The sequence below is a fragment of the Olea europaea genome, chromosome 20 (assembly GCF_002742605.1).
Source record: "Olea europaea var. sylvestris chromosome 20, O_europaea_v1, whole genome shotgun sequence".
NCBI classification, from domain to species: Eukaryota; Viridiplantae; Streptophyta; class Magnoliopsida; order Lamiales; family Oleaceae; genus Olea; species Olea europaea.
Window position 1 is genome coordinate 17,947,484 of NC_036256.1, and position 24,863 is coordinate 17,972,346.

The window sequence follows — 24,863 nt, forward strand, 5'->3', positions numbered from 1 at the left end:
AAAGGATATTGACAACTTACCACTTTGAAGTTGCAACCGTGGACAAGTAGAGCAACAAAATTGAAGGCTACCAGTCGTGACCGACCGTCGCCAGCATCGACGACCGTCGCCTGCAACTGGAAGGTTACGGTTGGGTCGACGATTTGAGGAAAACCAGGGAGGCAGGGAGTGACCAAGCGCGCGCGAGAGAGAGAGAGAGAGATGGAACGTTAGGGTTGGGTTGTGATATTTCTTTCTCATTTTCAAATTTGAACCCATCAACGGTCGATGTTGGTTATTGACAATCTATGGTTCTGATCTATTGGAAGGAAATGAAATATTTGAGTGGGGATTGATTGGAGGAAAATGAAAATTTTAGCGGCAAATTAAATTTTAGGTTGGAATTCAAACCTTTTGAGTTTTTCGATGGAATCTTTTCTTGGTAACTAATATAATAGTTTCAAAATTTTACCTCCAATGTTTATCATTAGAATTTTCCGTTGGTATATCATTTTATCATTTTTAATATTTTTCCAACAAAATCATCCATTAAGAAATTCTGTCACTAAATTGTTTAATTTATTATTTTTTTTTATTTTTAAATTTTTACCTACAAATTAGCAACGGATATTGTACCAATGAAATACTTTTGTTGGTAATTCTGTTACTAAATTCATATGTAATTTTTAAAAATAATAAAATCATAAGTTGCTACAAAGTCGTTAATCCGTTGGTAATAGCAACAGAAGACGGCCGTCGCTAAAATTTCGTCTCTGTTGCTACCTTTTCTAGTAGTGTTCCAAGCAGCTTCGATCCACAGTCAATATAATTCACTTCGGTTGCTATTCAATTTTACTTGCGTAGGACAAGAAACGGTGATGATTTGTGGCCACAAAGACTAGAAGAAGACGCTACAAAGGTAGGCTATGAAAGGACCCCCAATTATACAAAGTAAACAAGCGTTTTAGACACTTCTAAAAGCTTTTTTTCACACATAAAAGGGGGCAGCCGGGATACTCCTATTTTTTTTTACAAAACCACACAAATCATACAAGAAAGTGGTTAGGGTTATTGCCTTATAGATAGTCTAAGATTAGGCTTTAAGTTGGACCTCTAAGGGACTTAAACGAGCCAAGATTCAAGACATCCAAGAGGGAATACAATTGAGCTGAATGGAACTCATGGACCTGGTTGTTGGACTTATTTCATTCATCGGCTTATGCCTATAAAATAATTAACTCACATTAATATCATAGTCCGGGATTTATTGGGTATAAAAAACCCAACATTCTCCTTTCTCATTGTCAATGATACAAAAAATGCAGTGCATTGCTTGATGGTTCATCTTGCATACATATTTGTTTCTCAAAGTATGGCCATTTGTAGTTCAGATTTTGTTTGTAAGTTAAATCTTGCGTTTATCTCTTATAATGATGAGTACTGAGCATATTTCATCTTAAAACAAAGGCTGTGATAGAGGCTAGTTTTATCTCACCTCTTCTCGAACTGCTTCGAAGTGCAGAATTTGGGATAAAGCGACAGGCTGCTTGGGTTATTTCAAATGCCACGTCTTGGGGGACTCAAGAGCAAATCAAGTACAATTCTTTGCAACCATTATCTAATGCACTAGGTTATTGTACATTTGGGTTGAGTATTAATGCTGTATCTTGGTGGAAGGTTCTTGATGCACGAGGGTTGTATAAAGCCATTGTATGATCTTCTAGTTAGTCCTAACGAAGTAGAGACCATCAAATGCTGCTTGGCAGGCCTTGAGAACATTCTAAAGGTTGGAGAAGCTGAGAAGCATCAAGATAATGCTGAAGATGTGAATGTCTTTGCTCAGATGATTCGTGATGCTAGGGGTCTACAGAAGATTAAGAACCTCCAGACTCACGATGATGGTAATATACGTGAAAAGGCCGTAAAGATGCTTGAAACATATTGGCAGGAAGAGGATGATGAGCGGCTGTATTCTGGTAATGCTCCACAATTTGAGTGTATTTGTTGGACAGTAATTGTTGATTTCTTTTGTTTTCTGCCAAATATTTTAAGGCATGTCTGGTTGCACTAATAGAGTGGATCAGAATTTTTTTTGCCATTCTACTCAACTAAACATGGCTAACGGCTCTAAAAAAGTCTGCTTCTAAGCTGAAATAATTGTTGGAAAAATTGGTTTTAATTAGTTGGTTTGACCAACTTTTGACCAATTAATTTAGTGGGTCTCCTTAATCAGAAATAAGATTTCTTTGGCCGAATGTGTTCTACTCCATGAGTAGATTAATATGGTATATTTATTTTCTCAAAACCAATTTAGGGTGAATAAGAAATTAAGGCCAAAAGATGCCCACTTGATGTTGAAATAAAATAGGGAGAAATTGGAAAATACCAATCCCACATAGGAAAACTAGAAGAATATAAATCACCTTATATAGCTCAAGTTTAGGACTTGGGTATGGGCCCCAAGGGGTACCAATAGTCTTTGGGGGGAGAGAACCTACATGTTAGTAGGTTAAGTCAAAGCCCACGCGCGTGCGCCGCCGCCGCTGGCCGGCTCGCCTCGGCTCGGCACGGTCACGGTCACGGGTCGTGGGCCAAGCTGATATATATTTTTTGGTAAAATAACATTTAATTATATTATTTTATTATTATAATAATAATATATTTTATGTTATTAATTTTTTTCTTCCCCAAATTTTCTGTGTGTGACACGTGATGGTACAGTGCTTCTAGAATTTAGCGGGTTGTGGCGGTTGACTGTCCAAATCGTTTGTGTCTTTTGGACACAACTTTTCGGCAGTTGTGTCTGTTGGGACACAACATTTTAACATCTATAAATAGGCCCCCATACCTCGATTTTTATTTATTCCAAAAATCAGAATTGATTTTCTACTCTCTTGAAATTATCCCTTTGTCCCTGCATAATTTCTGTTTTTATAATTCAGTCCTCGAAAATTACTTTTCGTGCATTTCAGTCATCCAGTGTGTGTGGAGAGATCTAAACTTTACGGGTTCGTCGGGTCTTGTAATTTGGAGTACTACTATTACAAGACGAGGTCGTTATATTTTGAAAAACGAGTGCTGCAATACCGTTAGTACCAGTGCGGGGCATTATCGTTTTAAGGAGAAAGAGTCGAATTCTTGCCTCGACCGTTCAAAATCATCCAAACGTTGTTACTCTGCCCAAATATAAATTACGGTAATACTATTATTTGCCAACATTTATCAACAATAATAACTGTATAACAAAGTTTTTTTCTTTTTCCTGACCAATTAGAAACTAGTTGGTGAAAACTTCTTTTATCCACTAATACAAATTCTTAGTCGGGCATACCTTTGTCGATCAGTTTATTCTTAGTCAGGCATACCTTTGTCAATCAGTTTTTCCCCGATCAAATAGTAGTAGTCAAAGAAAAAGCAAAATTCAAAAGATAAATTTTTGCTCGTGGCCATTGAATAGTTTAATTAAATTCAGCGATAACTAATGGTGATTTGCTTTGTTTCTTTTTCTTTTTCTATATATTTTTTAAGTTAAAGAATGAGGTAATTCGTTTTTTTATATAAATTTTACTTTTTAGTAAGTTAATTGATGTGATCCGCACTTCAATAAATTCGGCAGAAAGTTCCAATATTGTGCAAGTTACCAAAAATTGATAGAATTTCATGTTGGCCGACAGTTTTGTGGTCCTTTAGGATTTGTCTCCTTATTTAATTAGGATTCTACTATTTTTAATATCTTTAGTTATTTGGGACGTGTTTTACTTTATTTAAAAATAGGTTTAGGATTTCATTCCTTTTTTGTTATTTTCTAGGTTTTAGTATAAATAGGACTATTTCATTCTTTGTATTTTTTAGACTTTGATATTTTGAGAATTAATTTGAGAGGCTTTTTCGCTTCCAATATTTGTTCTTGTATGGAACAACTGAACTTATCAAGATTTCGCGATCTTGTGGCGTTCAAAACTCGGGAAAGATTCAGTTAATTGTGCAATCAAAAGGTCCTTCGTATCTTTGTTACTTTGGGGTTGTTTGATTCATTAATTGATTGGGTTAAATCCAAATGCGGATTAAATTTATAAGTTTCGTGATCAAAAGGTCAATAATTTAATATATTATTGGTTGTTTGGTCCGCAAATTTGTGAATTGAGTCTTAAACTTTGATTTTTGGCTTTTTTGGGGTTTGTATCATTTTTTGTGGGTTTAATAGCGATCTAACTATCCGGGTTCACATCAGGTGGTATCAGAGTTAGGCACCAGAATCAAAGCTATATCCCTTTGTTTTTTTCTTCTTACTTTGGAGTCTTTGTTTTGTTATTCGTGTTTCCCATTAATTTTGAGTTTTAGATCTTTTTATCTTTGGTTGTTTATTTATTTTGGGTTTTTGCAAAAAAAAAATAATAATAATAATAAATATTTTTCACTCACTGTTCCATACCGTAGCTACTATTCACGGGTTCTAAAAAAAAAAAAAAAAGTCCCTCCAAAACTTTTATTTAATTTCTTAGTCCTTCAACTTCCTAATCTTAAATCTTCCACAATTCAATTATTACTCCACAATTTTATTCCGAGTAATTGTTCTTGAAATCATTGATTAGAAGCAATTGAGAGGTAAAAGGCTGCGTGGTGAGTTCAATTGAGGGTAAAGCCTAATATTGAGTGATTCCTGAGTGAAATTTTGGTGAGATAGAAAATTTGTTAGAATGTCAGAACAGGAAGGATCCACTTCGAGCAGGATGGGAAATCAAAATAACATGGAAGACGATATGATGCAACGGTTTGAGCGCATGATAATTAGTGTGGAGAATAGGTTGGACAGGCTAGACGCTACGATTACAAATCTTAGCCGGGGTCAACGGTCAGACATACCACATGCTAGGAGGTCGATTAGACGAGAGCCTAGGTACATATGCAAAATGAATATGGATATGTCAGTGAATGGGATGATGATGAGTTTGAAGAAGTAGAGATGGGATGGATGAAAAATAGAGGTGGTAGATTTGAACGAATGGGTAAAAACTATAGGGGAGACGACGGTGATGGAGGTATGGGTAGTATTAAAATGTCAGTTCCGACATTTTGGGGGTAGGAGTGACCCAGAGGCATTTCTTGAGTGGGAGAAAAAGGTAGAGTTGATATTTGAGTTCTACAACTAATCGGAGGAGAAGAAAGTAAAGCTTACAGTCTTGGAGTTCACTGATTACATCATCACTTGGTGGGATCAGGTGGCCACGTCACGGTTGAGGAATAGGAAGAGGCTGATAACTATGTGGGATGAGTTGAAAGCGGTGATGAGAAAACGATTTGTGCCTGGCCATTATTATAGCGAGCTTCATCAAAGGTTGCAGAGGTTATACCAAGGGTTGAGGAGTGTGGAGGATAACCATAAAGAGATGGAAATTCTAATGATTCGGGCTAATGTAGAGGACCGGGAAGCCACCATGGCACGATTCCTGAATGGGTTGAACGGGGACATTGCCAATGTTGTTGAAGTGCAGCATTACATGGAACTAGAAGATATGTTGCATGTAGCAATGAAGGTTGAGAGGCAGTTGAAGAGAAAAGTGGGATCTAGTAATCAACAAGGGTCTATTTCATCTTCGAGGTCTAGGTGGGATGAAGCGAAAGTTGATGAGGCTGTTGTCAACAATAAAATTGAACCACCTAGGAGAAAGAAATAACAATGCTGGCAAGGTTGCACCAAAGGCAAAACCACAGCAACCTAGGAATAGGGACATCAAGTACTTCAAGTGCTTGGGGACATGATACATTACTTCTCAATGTCCAAACAAACGAGCCATGATTTCGAAAGACAACGGGAAAGTGGTGAGTGATAGTGATGAAGATGGAATGCCCAAGTTAGAAGATGTTAGTGATGATGACGGGGTGAAGTATCCGGTTGAAGAGGACGCATTGGTGGTGATGCGTGCACTCAGTTCGCAAATCAAGGTGGATGAAGAGGAGCAATAGCAGGAGAATATTTTCCACGCACGATGCCACGTGGAAAATAAGGTATGTAATTTAATAATTGATGGAGGTTTTTGCACAAATTCAGCTAGTACCACATTAATTGAGAAGTTAGGTTTAAGAACAATTAAACATCCAAAACCACATAGATTACAGTGGTTGGATGATCATGGAGAGGTTAAAGTGAGCAAGAGGGTGTTATTGAATTTGTCAATTATGAGGTATAAGGATGAAGTGTTGTATGATGTTGTGCCTATGGATGTAGGGCATATATTATTGGGTAGGCGTTGGCAATACGACGGGAATGTGAAGCATGATGGATTTAGAAATAGGTATAGCTTTGACACGGATGGGAAAACAATTACAATTGTCCGTTTGACACCACAACAAGTGTTTGATGATCAGTAGAGGTTGAAAAGCGATGAGGGGAAAATGAAAGAAAAACAAAAGGGGAGCCTATATGCAAAGAAGAGTGGGTTTGGTGGTGGAAGAGAGTTGGTGAAGGCTAACATATCCCTCCCCAATTTGAAATATTCCTTGTTGTAGGAACATAAAAATTTATTGCATGAGAAAGCACCATTTAAGTATTTCATTGGTGTACAACAAATGGAGCAACTTTGGAGCATTAAAGAGGAATCAATCAACAATTGCAACGTGGGGTATAAGAAGCTCAATCAAGGGTTTAACATTGATCAAGTAGATGGAAGTTGCAAAGTATTTGAACCAGGTGTAGCGAAGACGAATCCTTTCGAAGAGGGAGGGAATGATGTGATCCGCATTTCAATAAATTCGACAGAAAGTTCTAGTTTTGTGCAAGTAACCGAAAATTGATCGAATTCCATGTTAGCCGACAATTTTGCGGTCCTTTAGGATTTGTCTCCTTATTCAATTAGGATTATACTATTTTTAATATCTTTAGTTATTTGGGACGTGTTTTACTTTATTTAAAAATAGGTTTTTAGGATTTTAATTCCTTTTTAATTATTTTATAAGTTTTAGTATAAATAGGACGATTTCATTCTTTGTATTTTTCAAACTTTGATATTTTGAGAATTAATTCGAGAGGTTTTTTCGCTTCTAATATTTGTTCTTGTGTGGAACAATCGAACTTATCAAGATTTCGCAATCTTGTAGCATTCAAAACTCGGGTAAGATTCAATTAATTGTGTAATCAAAAGGTCCTTCGTGTCTTTTCAATTAATTGTGTAATCAAAAGGTCATTCATGTCTTTGTTACCTTGGGGTTGTTTGATTCATTAATTGGTTGGGTTAAATCCAAATCCGGATTAAATTTATAAGTTTCGTGATCAAAAAGTCAATAGTTTAATATACTATTGGTTGTTTGGTCTGTAAATTTGTGAATTGAATCTTAAACTTTGATTTTTGGCTTTCTTGGAATTTGTGTCTTTTTTTGTGGGTTTAATAGCGATCTAACTATCCGAATTCACATCATTAATTAAAGGCTATTTTGCGCTATACCTCCCATCATTGAGTCCCCTGGCGTTGTATTGACACTTATCACGCCTGATATTCTTAACAATATTTTCAACCTTTTGCTGTGAAATCACTTTTCTATCTACTACAATTTATTTTATATTCTTAGAAGTATTGTAATTTATTTATTTTTTTTGGTCAAAATATTAATTTTTTAATGGATTAATAGCAAAAAAACCCCCTAGAAATGTTTTCATGTGCTATCACTCTTATACATTGGAAATCGCAGAAAACCCCTTAGTTTGAAATATTTTATGCGAAAAACTTTCTTGCCGTCAAGATTCATCAGATTTGCCGTTAAAAACAGTAAAAAAAAAAATACCAAAATTAAAAAGAAATTATTGCAATTTCATTACCCAACTTTTTTTTTTTATATAATTAAATCTAAATATTTTATACGTGCCACCTACAATTCTAAATGTTTAAAACTTTATATCACACCCCACTCCACTTCATCTTCTTCCCCATTTTCACCTCTCAATATAATTTATTACGGAAGGAAAAAATAGATCTTCTGGCTTCTACAAAAACCTAAACATTTTACAGAAATCCTCTGTTGCAAAAAACAAAATTATAGACCAAGAAAATTATGACAATGCAAAATTTTATGGTAGAGAATTATTTAGTAATAAAGATTTTGATCTAAGTATATTGTTGAGGGCTAAAGTGAAATAATATTAATTTTAATTTTACTTGGGCCAAGTAATTAGATTTTGATAGAGCTGGATTTTGTATATCAATATTGGGCTCGTTGGGTAGCTCGTATTAAATGATGCACTTTGGACTCGAGAAAAAGTTACTTCAGATAAGTTACTTTCAAGATATGAAAGTTTAAAGGAGTCGTCTTTAATTCATAATTAATTAAGTTTTATTTTTGATAAAGTTTAATAGTCATCGTAGTTTTATTATTTGAAACCAATTCTTATACAAATTCCTTAAATTACACGAATTTTCAATTTTAGTTACATACAAACTCAATTGAGAATTTTAACTATAAATAATGTAAGAATTCCATTATTTCACCACAGAAAACAAAGATAGCCACGGCAAAGAAAGAGAAAAAGTGAGGAAAAAATATAGAAAAATAATAGGAGAATTTGTACGTGCAAGATTTTATTCTTTTCAATTTTTCAAAATCAAGGTAAAATACTTTTGTGTAAGTGATTTGTTTTTGTATACTTACCGTTCAGGTTTAATCTAACAAAATGTAAACTCCATTGAATTCTTTATAAAGAAATGTAAAATTTTTCGAGAATTCAAAATACTATTGATAGGTGTCTCACTTAATTATCGATGTGCTCCATATGAAATGTGGTATGAAGTGTCTATTTTATTGCTATACAATTGCGTATGGAAACTGCATACATCTTACTATGTATTTCCAAATACTCGCTCTTACAACAATTTTATAGGTTAGTTCGGATCGATTGAATTTGTGACAGGATTGTGATGCAGGCTATCAAGTGAATCGAAAGAAATAAACATTAAATTTTTTGTATTTCAATTTATTAGTTAGTTTAATTAGTTACGTGATTATGCCTTTTTTTTTTTTTTTAAAGATACAATTTCTATGTTTAAATTTATCCACATTTCAGTTATTTTATTATGGAGAAATAAATTTTTATTGTTCCATATTTAACGAAAAGAAAAAAAAAAGAAAAAAAAAGCAAGTCTTTGGTAACACTGTAGAATTTATGAAAAATTGGGGTGTTAGAGTTTATGCTATTATATAATCACAATTATCTTTAATTTGAAACGGTATTAGCCATATTAGATTCTATTACCAATTATCTTAAAAGGACCCATGGGCAATAAGGGAGCATTACTAACGCAAGATAGCAACCTCAAGAATCTTTCAAAAGCTCTACAAAGTTAATGAACTTTAAGTTAGCTCTAAGAATCCCTCTGGAAAGGTCTACAATGTCAAAAATTCTATCTCATTTGTAGCTAAATGAAATGAGGTCAAAGATGATGCATTTGCAGTCAGATCATTTGTTTCTCTGCAAGTGAAGTTATTCAAAACTCAGCAAACATGTCTCTTTATTTTTCTAACACATTTGTATATCTTTATGCGTTTGTGAGTTTGTTAGTTGTTTGTGTTGCTTGTTGACTAACTCTTAATTATGTGGGAACTCATACTTAATTTTAGTGTTCCATTCTTCACGTCAAAATAATCTCAGGCTGGTGTTAGTTTGATTCTTACTAGCATTTCTTTTTCTTTGAGATTTACGAAAAAGCATGTGGAATGCAATGATTTGATGGTTGAAAGAGTCATTAGTTGTTGGATTGGCACTGTGTTGTATGTAACCTAGTATATATTAAAAGTGCAACCTTGAAAAGACTATTGGTTCAGAGTTTAAGTTTTGATGATATTGCGGAATGTTTCCTTGTAAATATTTGAAGTAATGGAGTAAACAAGAACCTAAATATCAAATTACATGTGGGATTAAATGATCTTGTAACATATACATAGAAAAATCTTTAGTTATATTTTGCACGATAAGTACAAGCAAATGCTAATATAGGAGTAATTGGTGTAACATGTACATAGAAAAATCTTTAGTTATATTTTGCACGATAAGTTCAAGCAAATGCTAATATATGTAATTGGTTATATCCTGTGAATTGTATGAATTGAGCCTTGCAAATCATACTTGGAAGAGGACAAGTTTTTTGGAAGAAGAATAAGGTTCAGATGTAGTTGAATGACAAAATTGATCAGTACTGGCTCTTGTCCAACTTACGCAATTTTTACCAAAAAGATGACTTAACAAAATTCTACATCATGAATGACATATTACAAAAAGTCTTTTCTTCAAGAATCCTAACCATCCAGCTATATTTTCTTAAATAAAACTCATTTCCAGAACTACATAATATGACATAGTTGACAATTGAAATAAGCTCTATGAAAGTCATCTTTATTTTGGCTTGTTCCAGTAGACTACTGGCTAAAACTTCCAATGACCTGCACGATAAAAAAAGGCCATTAAACTGGGACTGAACCATATGTTAGAGCGAACAAATATCACAGTTATAACTGTTATTAATCTTATGGGAAAATTCTTTTGAGATTAAACTAGCTGAGATGAATCAATTTAGAGCAAAACCCACTGCCCGTGAATTATAGAAATGTTGTTAGTATAGTTGGTGATGGTGTTTCTTAAGTTGAACTGTTTATATCTCATCTTTCTTTTCAATGGTTGTGTGGAAATTAAATGTCAAAAATCTAAGTGTCTTCAAATATACTAAATCTTGACGGTGTTGATTTTTTATGAGTAAAATATACAATGACTGTGGCTTCATCAGCCAACTCTTATTTATTCTGATTCTATACCTTGATAGTCAATTGGCCTTTTGCTCACAGTTATCAGAAGGGGCACAAGAGTATATTAGAAAAGATTAGCTTCTCTTTTTTCCATGACATTATCGAGTCTTATCTAGTGTACTAAACTTACACTAACTGGTCTCAGAAGGATTTTGAACTACGCAATAGAATCAAAATTCTCTTAGATCCCTATTAAAATTCCCATTTTTGCAGGTTCTCAAATTGTGGTCAGAAACCAAGTAACCAACTAACTTCACTGAACAAGATCATGTTGCCATGCATGAAAAGAAAACTATATCCATTCTCTGTAGGGAAAATATGTTGTGGAACCCAATAAATTAGAAGTCATTCAAGAAATTTTGCTAAAGTTTGAATACAGATATTGGTACAACATATCTGTTGATTAAGCAGCTTTAGAGCCGAGCTTGACAGGGTAAAAACTTAAAAGGATAACGCACAAAAAACTTCATCAAAGCAAGATCACAAATGTGTGCCTCCAAATAAATTGCAGTGAAAAAAGATAAATTCTTACTTGACTTAATAGTGGAGTGAAAGATATGATCGATAATCGAGATTGACACACTTTCATATCTCGTAATTGATCAGATCATACTGACGAAGGGATTATAGTTTCACGGTAAACGAACGAGTTTGATTTTATCATGTCATGTGACATTTCTCGTCACATGTATTGCCCTAACACATTACTAGATGTTAATCTGGGACAACGAGTGTGAATTGGTGATAAATTAAAAGGGTATTTTAATTTATCAATTTTAATTAGATCAAAATAATATTTCACGTCGTTAGGTATCGTGATCGGGAACCTGATGGGTCGCAAACAAAAGGAGAACTGGAAAATTGTGATTTGTCAATTAATTAATTTAACAAGTATTGGATAAATTAATTAATTGAGTTGCTTATTTTTAGGCCTGAATTGATTAATTTGATTAATTAATTCACAGACCGAATTTAATTAAATGGGTTAATTAAATGTTAGACCGAGTCAGGCCAAGCCCGTTCGGGCTTATATAAATATGATTAAGATTTTCAAAATTGCAGAGATTTTTCATTATTCTTGCTAACATAAGAAAAACCCTAATACCACAATCTTGTTCTTTGTGTGAATTATTATTAGAGACTAGACAATTGAACAGTTGTGGGAGACAGATCCAAGTTGCTGGAACAAAGATATGGCAAAGGAGTTTACAGATCTAGAAAATATATAACTTTTATCATAATTTCTATATAAACACAAAGATGAATCCTGATGGGAATCAAAAATTGTTTTAATTTTTGTTACACACGTTGAGTAGATTCCCAACAGTATTCTCTAACATCAGAATTCAAATTGCTAAGAAAGTTGCTACATGCAGCCTCAAAGGCCTTTTTTGCTATCTTCAGTCAATGAATTGTAGACAACCAGCATACCCCGTCACAATATACAACATAAATATTTAATTAGGAGATACATCAAGCACAAAAAGTAGTGGAAAGGGATAATAAAGTATGCAACAACAAAAATATAACAAGAGTAGATACCTACTGAAAAAATTATGCTACTAAAACTAACGTTTATTCATATGGTCCAAGAAATAATTCATGTTATGCACTCCACAGTGTTGTAGGCAAGATCCTCACAAATTCCATTTTCTGTATACCTTCTGAACAATATTCTACAATACCATGCACAGCTATCATCATCAAGCAGAAAGGAAATTAGTGATATTAAAAACCACTCTTACCTCTCTCCCCAAGAATATCACTCTTGCACTCCTGCTCGAAAGTAGTGGCAAAAGTGAAGAGAGAACCAAGGACAACTAACAATCCAAGGGCAACTTCTGTAGCTCTGCCATGAACATCCTAAACATGAAGGCAAAAAACCACCAAATCTCATATGTTAAGAACCTCAAATGTGCACACATCCAACCTCACACACCCACACCCACACCCACAACCACCACCATCTTCCACAAACTCATAGATGCACAAACCTGGTGGATAGCAAAACTCGAATTAATGCCAGCACCATTGATTTCTTTCCTCTGTACATATAACCTTCTTATCGAGGATCCCATTCCCTTTGGATACACAGGTATCATGCTGATGTGTTTTAGAAAGTCAAGGCCAAATGACTACAAATGGCCCCAAAGAAATTCATGTGGGAGAACACTTTCTCATAATTATCAGCCTGCTACACATGCCAACATGATGAATGAGTTGTTGAAAGCTGGTAAACGGATTAATAACAAAAAATAGACACTCTCATCTGCTATCTCTTGTAAGTAATCATTTTTTACACCAAGTAAAAAATTCAAGCATTCATTTTTAAATACAGAGAGCCATGTAAAGAGGATGACACCAAAGCCCTCATGGCTAAATAAACAAGGCAGTTTGATAATTGTGCTGCATCGGATATCAAGAGCAGCTCTGAATCACTGCTAGAGATAGCGTCCCCAGGGTTCCATTTTCTTCGAAAAACAGCAGCAAAAGCCTTAGCAAATGAGTGAGAATCTTTTCTCAGACCAATCTGCATGAAGAAGAATATGGCAACAAGCTTTATACGGGGGAAAACTCACATTATATTTTGAGAAGGTGACAAGAGTAGAAAAAATAACAAATTACCTTGACCATAATATCAGATTTCGATTCTGCAAGAGAATCATTTTTTAAGTTCTGAGCTTGAGTTCGTCCTTAAACAAATGCAAAAGAGATTCTATCATCTCCACGGAAATCAGTAGAACATCATGACGGGGCAGATTGACTTGTTTGCAGACACAAATTTTTAATGAAAGAAAAATAGCTCAAAAAAGCGAAGATGTCCACGTTTCAATGCATCAATAATTTGGAGGCAGGACAAGTGTTCTAGACGATAGTAATGACAAGAATGACTTAACATAATTTCACCAATTTTCCATTGAAGAACATCATTTCTCAAGGTTTTATTGGAACAGAACAATAGATAATTTGGTGGAGACTCACGTAAGGTACGATATGCATTTCAATCCTTTTCAAACTTTACTAACCTAACATAAATGTATGGAGATAAAGGAAACTCTTTCAAAAACAAAAGGCGCATAGCACGTAAACCAATGACCACCACATGAATGAACACTCTTTAAGAAGTTTCGGATCTCCAGTTCATTCATTTACATCTTTGACAGTAGTAATTCCCATCTTGGACAAGCTCGTTTCAGCTAATTTTAAACTATAAAGTAGATGCATCTTATCTTGCATTTAACTTACAAACTACTAAGATGTTTGGACAAAGCAAGTCCTGGAGATTGTGAGCATAAAGGGGAATAATCGTGAAGGGAAAATAATTATATTTTATGTTGGTTGAAATCTATGTAATAGTCAAAGGAAAATTATCATGTTCTATATTGGTTAAAATTTAATAATAAGTGCACCTCATTATTCACCAAAACCATTCGATAAACATTATTTACAGATATACTGGAATCCACTTCAGAAGTTGGACATTGGTTAGTCACATAACAAATAACTCATGTAAGATTACATTGTAGAAGAAGAAAGGCATAATTGTAGATCAAGAGCCAATTTTTGAGCAAATTTTCCTTGAATCATTGACCTGATATTTAATTGTCTTGAGTAAAAATTCTAATGGTGGATTTATGCTGTTTATACTTTGCAAGATCAGAAAGGAAAGTTTTATAAAAAGATTTTTCAATATGAAATTCAAAATTCTTTTCGAGAGCATAAAGCCCATCACTTCTCTAAGAGCTGAACTTGGAGTGTAAAATTAGAAATTAGCATAAAGCTCGACACAAATTACTGTGGAGAAAGAAGCACAACATAAACCTGCAAAGCTTAACGCCATTGAGTTAATAACCAGGAGGTATATTAGATTTAGTGAGAAGTTTAAAAAATAAAAGATATTCCCAAAAGCAATTGTGACTCCTTGCCAATTCCACTGCAACTTTCTTTCGTCCTATTAATTGCTATTTGTGTGTGTGTGTGTGTGTGTGTGTATATATATATATATATATATATATATATATATATATATATTCTTTTTTTAGCGTGATGTAAGGTGTCCTATATGGATAATCTGAAAAGCAACTAATAATTCTATTAGGACCATGGATTATCATATTTTTGTTGGCATCACTTGTTTCATGATTTTAATCCCTAATAAACAATGAAGAAAACAAAATAAGAAACACGCAAACACACCAGTGGCAATTTATCCTCAATGTCACATCTACATTCACTTGCAGCCATAAATTTTTCACTCTAATTAAGAAGGATATTGTCCATAGATAAAGTGTGTAGTACATTAATGAAGAAACACGCACACACACATTTGTGGCGATTCATACACAATGAAATAATTGATTTTCTTATGGTGTAGAATGGTGTCTCTTATTCCCACTGCCCATGTTCTTTGTGCTATGTTCTTTTTTTAACCCCTCCACAAGTTAAGCGATTTTAATAAACGGAGCATTAGGGGTGTCCTTTATTTATAGACATTATATTGTTTTCCTACTGAACTTAATATGTTATAAAGGATTCCACAGAAGAGGAAAAAACTTTATGGGTATGTTAATTCTCTACGAAAAGAGAGTATTTAGAAAATCAGTCTTATGCAAAAAGAGTCTTTTAAAAACCAGTCTTTGAACTCGGAACATTCTATTATGCCCATCAAAAGCAAGGATATCTCTTTCTCTTCATAAAATGCTAAGTTGGAGGTTACAAATTTTTTAGCCTTACATCTGCATTATATATACATTCCAGCCTTGGTTTAGCATCCAAGTTTGATAGAAATATCTAGATTCTTGCTTACACTGCAGATACAGTATGGAATGAATTGGATCATTAACATAAATGGTTTTAAGACACTTTACTATAAATGCAACATATATTTTATTTACTGTAGCATGCTTCGGAATACCTTTTTGGGATCCTGTCAACAAAATTATGCTTTGTTGTGCAACTATAATATTATAGTCAGCAATCTGAAATAAAATAAAGACCAAAATGACTAACTGGAATATATATGTAAAACATATTTCACCTAAAAAACAAAAAGGAAAAACACATAAATTCCTCAACATAACACATTAGAACAGACAAAGCAGGTGGCAGCGAAAACATATAGGAATAACCATTGTAACTATCAATTGGCCTAATACTCCCACTCTCCAAATCAAACACTCCGATACTGTGACACTTTCCAAACCCAATCATAATCCCTGCGACAAAAAAACTCATTTGTAAAAAATACAGAATTACCTTTACACCCATTATACCCAAAAATCACCAAAGCAGAAGTTTAAAATGCGCAATTATCACCCAGGAACAACAACGTATCACCCAAATTAGTCACTTTGACCAATTTTTCATCAATTTCATCCAACCTAAAAACTTTGATCTTATCGTCCTCTCACTCGTATAACAATCAAATTCCTAGTAGAACTCAAAATCCTCAATGTACCCCAAATCATCCTCCAGTGCAACAGTTAAATAATTATCGACTAACAATATATTATTTTAATCATCTCATTTTTCTCTTTGTCCACATTTTCAGCTTCTTTTTAGAATTTCAAAACAACACTCAGAAAGTAAGAAATACTTAAATATGGATTTAAGACACACATCATATATGGCAAAACCATCACACAAACTTCAATTGTTCTCCGAAATTTTAGATTATAGACACATGAACCAAGCAGCAAAAATTCAAGAAACCAACATACACAGTTCATTGTTTACCTATGAACTTTAGTTTTAGCAAGCTTTGCACTGCTCTACATTCATGATAGTTGCAGAAAGAACATCACTGTAAAAGGAAGTAATCCTTTTAGCCTCTGCTAGTACAGATGCGGTATGGAAGTGAACACCATCCTTAATTGTACGCATGGGGAAGCTGTTGAGACCGATTGACCAATATTGCAGGAATTGAGATTTATTGAATACAACTTGTTGTAATTGAAGTAATTAACAAGATCACGAAAAGCCACGTACAAGATTAAAGTAAAGAAATAAAAGAACTGGCAGAAGAACGATGTTATTTTATTCAATCTATGAAAGGAGAGAATTACAACAATAATGGCTTCAACAATACTGAAATTGGAGTCTTATATGTACACGAGTCTTGGCAAAATATGGAAATTAAAAGGAAAAAAACGTGAAAAAAAATCTGTCCACGGCATACATATTTTTCTTACTTATTCCTTTGATTCTTTCCATATTAACGTGTCTCGGATTTGGATACCAATTGATCCCATTTCCTTTTGTTTACCACTTTGATATTTCCAAGAGAAAGGATCACGCGCAATCTTCAATATTTCCTTATTTTGAGGCACAGATTCAACAGAAGCAGTCCCCTATGCTTCACTGGCAGTACCACTACCCTCCATTTTGCGCTTTTAAGAGTTGAAACTTGGAACTGACAACAGGAAAATGGTGAGAGCAGGAAAAAATATACGAAAGAGCAACAAATTGAACAAATAATACACAACAAGAACATCAACGGAACATACTTCAGCTATTTTGAGTTCGATTTCTCAAAAGATCGAATGAACAAAAAGAAAAATCACAGATTCAACAATTGAAGTGAATAAACCGTAAAAATGTAATTGGTACTTCATCTTAAATTAATTGGTAACCAAGGTGATGAGATATTTAGTGAACAGTATTGTAACAGAGGAAATACACGAAAATGGACTTTCCACTGTAGCAAATTTTCATATTGGCCTTTGACCCATTAAATGAATTGAAAAAAAAAAAGAAATTAAGTTTAAAAAAACATTACACTAAAAGAGCAAATTTACCTTTCAGCTAGTGACTGTTTGAATCTCATTTTCTAGCCGACCGACCAAAAAAGAAAACCGACACACAGTCGTCTGAAAATTGTCCGATCAACCACCGGCCAACTACACCACCGTCGTAGTGAGCTTCACGCATCTACACCGGAAAGAATACCGGTTAGTTTTCTCGCACAGAGTTCCAGTTGAAAATTTATTGAATAATATTAGATTTAATTAGATGAATATTCGATTTGATTTCTATCATGAGCATGAGTAGTGTTAGATTGTGGGCATGCTGAGATAAAAAATGTGATATTTTTTGTAATTTTTGGACCTACTGGCCGGCAATGGCGATTTCTGACAGAAATGGAGAAGACGAATAAGTTAACAGTCGGGTTAACCCGACTGTTAATAGTCGGCCCATGACTGTTAACAGTCCAATTTTTTTTTAAAATATATTAATTTTTATTTGTTTTTTATAATTTTTGTAATTAATTTAATTTTTTATTTGATTAGTAATTATGTTATTTATTTATTTAATTTTTATAATTGTCTTTTATTTATATAATTTAATAATTGAATATTATCTTTAATTAATAATTTTGTGTTGTTCCTTTTTTTTATGAAATAATCTTTAATATTTTTTTTCAAATTTATTTAAATAATATAAATATTCTTTACATTTTTTTTAAATGTATTTAATTTGAAATTTTTTGTTTGTAAATATATTTTCCAAATGATTACAAGATTAATTGTCTTTATAATTAATTTATTTGAATTTGATTAAATAATAATTATGTTATTTATTTATTTAATTTTTATAATTGCCTTTTTTATATAATTTAATAATTGAATAGATAATGTTGTCCGAAATTGACAATTCTTTTTTTTCCTTTTATTGTTCTTTTACCTTTGATTTTGTTTCGAATTTATTTAAATAATATTTATATTCTTTAATGTTTTTGAAAATGTATTTAATTTGATTTTTTTAAATATATTTTCCAAATATAATATTTGTGATTAATTTTCTTTATAATTAATTTATTTTAATGCGTATTGTATGGTAATTAGAATTCGGTTCCCTTGATTTTGTGAGATTATGCTGTCTTTTGTTATCTGTTGTTCAATACTCTAACATTTGAATTTTTGCAGGATGGAATATCATTTAGATGGGGAGTTGAGACGAATGGCGGGGAAGGCTACTTGGAACAGTAGCTTTGAGAGTTTTACTGTTGTGTTGGAGCTGCTCGATGATCAGCACAGAGATATGCTACGACGGTCCTTCTTATGGCCACTTTACCAGTTGCGAGAGGTGCAGTACTCAGGACAGATCATCGATGCACTTCTATGTCGGCTTCTGAGGCCAGTCGACGACGATTCCCTCCAGTTCGACCTCGGGGGCAAGGTCGTCCGTTTCTCGACATTTGAGTTTACATTGATCACTGGACCGAGGATTACGGGCGACGATACAGCCATTTGGGCGCTTTAACCATTCAGCCATGGATGCTTAGCGGGGATCCTCGTACATGGTAAATAACCAAATTCCAATTGAACAAATTTCATGATCTAATGGTCCGTTTTCTTGATCTTCTCCTGCTTCTTGTTCCAACTCGCTGGTTAATTTGTATAACCAGCGAGGTACTTTTTTACTGATTTCTTTTATTCGAATCGATTTTTTACTAATTTTTTGAACATTAATATCAGTTACAATTCTATTTTGAAAATATTTCAAATATTTTGTACGAGACGTACTTCCAGGGACATGGGTCAGTGCTTCTATCCAACTTGATGGTCGCGATTAGGGGGGTGCGACCAGATGCTAGATAGATTGAAGTTTGGGCTGGTCTACATCCTCGAGAGTGTGATGAGGTGTTATCACAAGAAGACTGCCATCGACATTTTTCATTTGCAAGTTGTTGACGACATCGATGCGTTCAACAACTGTCCATGGGGCCGGAGATGCTACGAAGACACTGTACATGTCTTCACCAGAGCACACTCGAGGCCCAGGGGGTCGATGCGTAAATACGATACATATGGATTACCCTTAACGGTGCAGGTAAATGTTTAATATAATCAAAGTTAAAGTTTTAGTATATTACATTTGTGCATAATAAGTATATGTGTTACAGATTTGGGTGTATGAGACAGTCCTTGTACTGTGGGCCCGCTTTGCGTAGCGAGGGGAGACACGCTGCCCTCGGATACTTCATTGGAGATCATCGCGAGCGGAGAAATGTCCTACTGGGAAGCAGTTATCGGCCTTCCTCGACGATCCTCAGGTAAGTATTATGCATTTGTGATTTATATTATAAGTAATTTAAAATTTTGTTTACATGATCGTTAAGTAGTTGAAATGTCAATATGTCAGCTTGAAGTCATACCTGAGTTGACACCGTCGATGGAAAAGGAGGCTCGGGGTCTTGTGCGGGATTTAGGCGTTCCGCACACCCTAGACGAGGAGATGTCTGATCCGAGTTTGGACCAAGATTGGGTATGTGAATGAAATATAATTTATTGAATATCATCGACGTATAAATATATTGAATAATTTGTAATGTTTTTTATGTAGGAGGGTGGTCCAGCTGATCCACGATCACCTCCGCCGAGGGTATCGCCGCCACCATTGGCATCACCTCCGCCGAGGGTATCACCGCCGCCAATGGCATCACGGCATCACCTCCGTCCAGACATCTCCTCCGTGTGTCTCCGGCACACAGTGATGATTTGTATGCCCGTTTGACTGGATTTAGAGCGGAGGAGATCAGCATGCTACAACGAGATTTGAGAAAGAACGTCGATGATCTAGGATGAGAGTTGATAGGGAGGGTCAACGATCTGGCAGGGAAGGTCAACTATCTTACAGGGAGGGTCGACGATATGGGACGAGAGTTGATAAGGAGGGTTGACGATCTATCTCATGACGTTGAAATACTACAGTCTTCCGTTGTCGTCTTTCAAGATACAGTAGCGGCACTTAGAGGAGATTTAGCCGGCAGATGATGAGGGGACAGAGGGGATGGCGGAGATCATGATCGAGAGGGTGGCAGAGATGGTGATGGAGAGGGGGGTCACCCACATTTTTGTCCTGATGAGACATTGGAGTCATTGTGGTTGTCTATGGAGGGGGTGGCCCCGACGGGAGGGGCAGAAGAGGTGGCGATAGAGGGGGGGCCCCGACGGGAGGGACGGAGGTGGTGGCGGTGGAGGGGGAGGCCCCGATGGGAGGGACGGAGGAGGTGGCCCAAGAGGTCGAGAGGACGCCCGGCGTGATTGAGGGTAAGAGACATGCTGTTGACGAGACGGAGCTTGTGGTTGGCAAGAGTTTGAAAGTACCGTCACAGTATGTTGTTTCCCCCTTCACTGCTGAGGCCAAGAGGAGGACGTTCATTGATGGGACGCACCCGAACTTATTCAGGGAGGTGGAGAATGTCAAGTGGAAAGCGTTCGAGACAGAGTAGCGGAGAAGTATCCCCGGGTAAGTATTGTATGATTTTAATAAAGCACTGTACGCTAACTCGTCTACGCTTATTTTAATATTTCCTTGTTTTTTATAGAGTTAGCCGCACGATAGGTCAAAAGACGGTCTCGGACCTTTACAAGTGGTTCCACGATATCACCACTGCGGGAGCTTGGCTCGCCGACGATGTAAGTGAACTATTCATTTCGTGTATTTTATGTATACATCACTTTGTGTTTATTAAATGAATAACTCATACTTTTTTGGTGTTTCCTACTGTAGCACATCGACGTGGCCATGGACTTACTGCGAGATTGAGCTCAAAGACATCCAAAATCATTTGATTTCCATGGTCGAGTCATATTAAACACTGAGTTCTTGCGTGCCGTTACCATAGAGTATCAGTCGCTCGAACTTATGGGTAACGAGTACACGGTGCCAGAATATATGCTCGAGTGGGTGATAGGACTATCACCGAGTGTCGGGGGAAAATCATGGGAGGGTTGTACACATATGTACATTCCAGCATGCATCAGTAAACACTATGTTACGCTGGAGATCGTTTTTGCTGACTCGACTATATATGTGTACGACCCAGATCATTCATGTTTGACACAAGGCCAGTTGAAGCAAAACCTGGAGTCCGTGGCTGTAATTGTTCCTATGATGGCCGAACGAGCAGGGATAAATGTACAGGATAGATTGCGGATTGTTCAAAACACGACGACAGCGCGATAGTTCGTAAGGTAAGTGTTTGAAATTTGTTGTTTTTATCTTTCAGATTTAGTTTTTACTTACACAGTACTGAATTGATTCATTCTTGTTCAATTGCAGCGGCGACTGCGACATATTTGCCATTAAGTACGTCGTATTTTTAAGTATAGGGCATAAGATTGATGAAATCAACCAGTCGTGGATATAGAACTAGAGAAAGAAGCTAGCATGTGATTTGCTCGAATTTAATGCTGACCCGTAAATTTGTATTAAATATATGTAACGTTTCAATTGTAAATTTAATTATTTTTTGTGATTATGAAATAATTGTAAATTTGTGTTCAATGTATATAGCATTCACATTGGAAATTTAATTATATTTTTTATTTTGTTATTTTACAAGTAGGCTGAGTATGGAACAATTTTTTTCATATGAATCATTATAACTACCGTTTATCAAGAATAAATATTGAATATCGAAGATTTATAAAAATTAAATATTGAACAATATAAAGTAAAAGGAAATATTATTCATTTAACGTACCTGTCTAATCGTCATTTAGGGGAATTTGACTGGTACAAAATTGTCGAGTATGCCCGCGGTCGAGGAAACTCTTCGGTAGATGGTATTCTAGATGTACTTGGACGTCCAGGACCACGCGGTTCAACTGCTGGTGGCAACAAATTATGAAATGGGAGAATGTACTCGGGAACTTCCACTTGACTTCATTCGGTAGAGGAAATATAGTCTCAGCATATGCTGTTCTCCAACACTCAGTCGTATAATACAAAGAGCATAACGTTCTCGCAGCAAAACCGCGATACATGGCCACCGCAACTGCATGCTCACATGGAAAGCTCTCCAACTAAAATCTCGTACAACTGCATGTGTTATCAATCAAGTCCACCATATATGCTGTATTACGTGCATATTGTACGGAGAAGCAAAACTCATCTAGTGCTTCCACATTCAAATTCCTCGCAACCTCTGCCGCCTTAAACAGTTTCTCCTCTTGAGCCGGGGCCAACACGCTACTGCAATTCTGTGATGTTGCACGTCGATCGTGAAACCACTGTTGTAGCTTGTTACGAATATTCTCAATCATTGCGAGAATTGATAACTCTTGATCCTTCTTAAACAATACATTGAGAGACTCCACGTTATTCAACGTCATCATGTTGTATCGACGTCCTGAAAAGTATGACCGCGCCCAATGTTCGATCCCCATCTTCGTCAGATACTCCAACGCCGGTAATGAATTACTTCCTATCTCGAGCATGAACTTATTACACTCTTCAGCACTATAAGCTTCGGCTGCTCTCCTGAACAATGAAACGATGTCTTTGCCCCGATACCTAGTCTTCAAATTACCTTGTATATGGTACATGCAATACCCGTGATGTGCCCCGGGAAAAACTTCAGCGATACCGTTTATTATAGACTGTCCCCGATCGGTTACAAAGGCAAGGTCTTTGACTTCCCCGATCACTTCCCTCAGTTTAGAAAAGAACCAACGCATGGACAGATCATTCTCGCTGTCGACAATGCCGAATGCAATAAGGTAAATTTGGATGTTGGCATCTTGACATGTAGCAATAGTTAATTTGCCTTGATATTTAACTTTTAGAGTTGTACCATCAACTAGAATTATGGGTCGCATTGCATTTCGAAAACCCCGAATACATTGTCCGAGAGCCATGAAGAAATACTTAAAACAATTATCGCCCCCCGTCTCAATAAAAAATGTTGTGCAAGGATTAGTTGTCCCCATGTTATGGCAATACCTAGCCAATTTAGCATAGCTCTCTTCAGTCGATCCCATTATATCCTCCAACGAACATTCTTTGGCCTTCCACGCTTTTTGGTAGCTTATGACCACTTCGTACTCTCGACGGACGTCGTTAATGATGTCCGAAGGTCTATAGATCATCCGTGGATCCTGATACTTGTGCATTATCTGTCGACCAATAAACCATGCTCGAGCTTGCCTGTGATCGTTTCGAAGAACTCCCACTTCGCAAGTATGTTCCCGTGAATACTTGCGAATTACGAAGCACTCATTCGTGTCCATCTTAGTTGCTCTCAAATGTCAATTGCAACTGTCTTCGACGCAGGCAATTGTCAACAATGACTTGTTTGATTTCTTTACCTTGAACTCAAAGTTATATTTTAATGCCAGCCGGTGCACAGCTTCCTGCAAATCTTTCTTGGTTTCAAATAGTTGCTTGACCTGCAAGTCCTCATCATTGGGAGCCACATGAGAAGAATTGGAGGACGGTCCACTTGTTCCAACCTGTGAGCTCCCACCCGGTTCGTGTCTCTGTCGGGATAAAGCAATCAAATTCTCATTTGTAAACTCGTTTATATTCTCATTGTCTTCAACTGTCAACGAAATTCTGCGCGTAACAGCGACATCACAATCAGAAGCAACTATCTTAGGAATACTCACATCATCCGCAGGAACTATCTCCACTGTCTCCCAAAAACCTCGATCATTGTTATCCGCCCTATCTAAATCTTCGCATTTACCTTCGATAACATCCTTCGTAATTAAAGTCACACCAAGAACAGTCGGAGTTCGATGCATTTTATTCAATTCTAATAGATAATTGAATTCAGCATTATTAATAACGAATACCGGTGGCATCGGAATGGACGAATCCCCATAACCGTTGAATAGATATCTCAATTGCATATTGTATTGAGATTGATCGACATTCAGCTTATTTTCCAAATTCTGGTACATTTCTAAGTATGGTGTACTCTCTGTTATGGGAATTGCAATACAACCACGTATGTCACTCGTCCATCTCCATTCCCACCGATTATTTTCATTCAATTCGAAATCACCGAAATAACAGACGGGGATTATCATATCTGCATGAGGAAATGGTTTTAATCAACTTCATTTATTAATTATAAGAAAAAATCAGTGCAGAGTCAGTTAATTGGATGTTAAACAGCTGACTGTTTGGATGTTAACAGCCAAACAGTCGAAAACAGTCTGGTTAACAATCAAACAGTCGAAAACAGTCGGACTGTTTAGCTGTTAATAGCCAAAACAGTTGATTGTTTGGCTGTTTTTGCGCAAGAGAATACGGTTCTAAAGAAAATATTATACATCTGTTCAATTTTTTTTGATAGATAAGATCTG

At 35.6% G+C, this 24,863-nt stretch overlaps 2 protein-coding genes across 6 annotated transcripts; one reads left to right on the forward strand and one right to left on the reverse strand.

Moving 5' to 3' along the window:
- The first annotated feature begins 456 nt into the window (after positions 1 to 456).
- On the forward strand, positions 457 to 2,133 carry LOC111369145 (importin subunit alpha-1-like). Its single transcript, XM_022990626.1, has 4 exons — positions 457 to 482; positions 844 to 898; positions 1,447 to 1,574; positions 1,657 to 2,133. Exons 1-4 carry the CDS (start codon positions 457 to 459, stop codon positions 2,048 to 2,050), a joined length of 603 nt encoding a protein of 200 aa, XP_022846394.1. The 3' UTR covers positions 2,051 to 2,133.
- An 8,110-nt stretch (positions 2,134 to 10,243) lies between these two features.
- LOC111369887 (ketol-acid reductoisomerase, chloroplastic-like) lies at positions 10,244 to 15,737 on the reverse strand. 5 transcript variants are annotated; one of them, XM_022991600.1, is made up of 5 exons: positions 15,677 to 15,737; positions 13,387 to 13,454; positions 12,756 to 13,291; positions 12,507 to 12,624; positions 12,039 to 12,437 (listed from the first exon to the last, which is right to left on the reverse strand). In XM_022991600.1, exons 3-5 carry the CDS (start codon positions 12,861 to 12,863, stop codon positions 12,367 to 12,369), a joined length of 297 nt encoding a protein of 98 aa, XP_022847368.1. In that variant the 5' UTR covers positions 12,864 to 13,291; positions 13,387 to 13,454; positions 15,677 to 15,737; the 3' UTR covers positions 12,039 to 12,366. The 5 variants fall into 5 exon arrangements, with proteins under 5 accessions (XP_022847371.1, XP_022847368.1, XP_022847369.1 ...); XM_022991601.1 differs by lacking the exon at positions 15,677 to 15,737 and adding an exon at positions 15,496 to 15,668; XM_022991603.1 differs by lacking the exons at positions 12,039 to 12,437; positions 15,677 to 15,737 and adding an exon at positions 10,244 to 10,401 and having other exon boundaries at positions 13,387 to 13,538.
- Positions 15,738 to 24,863: the final 9,126 nt, after the last annotated feature.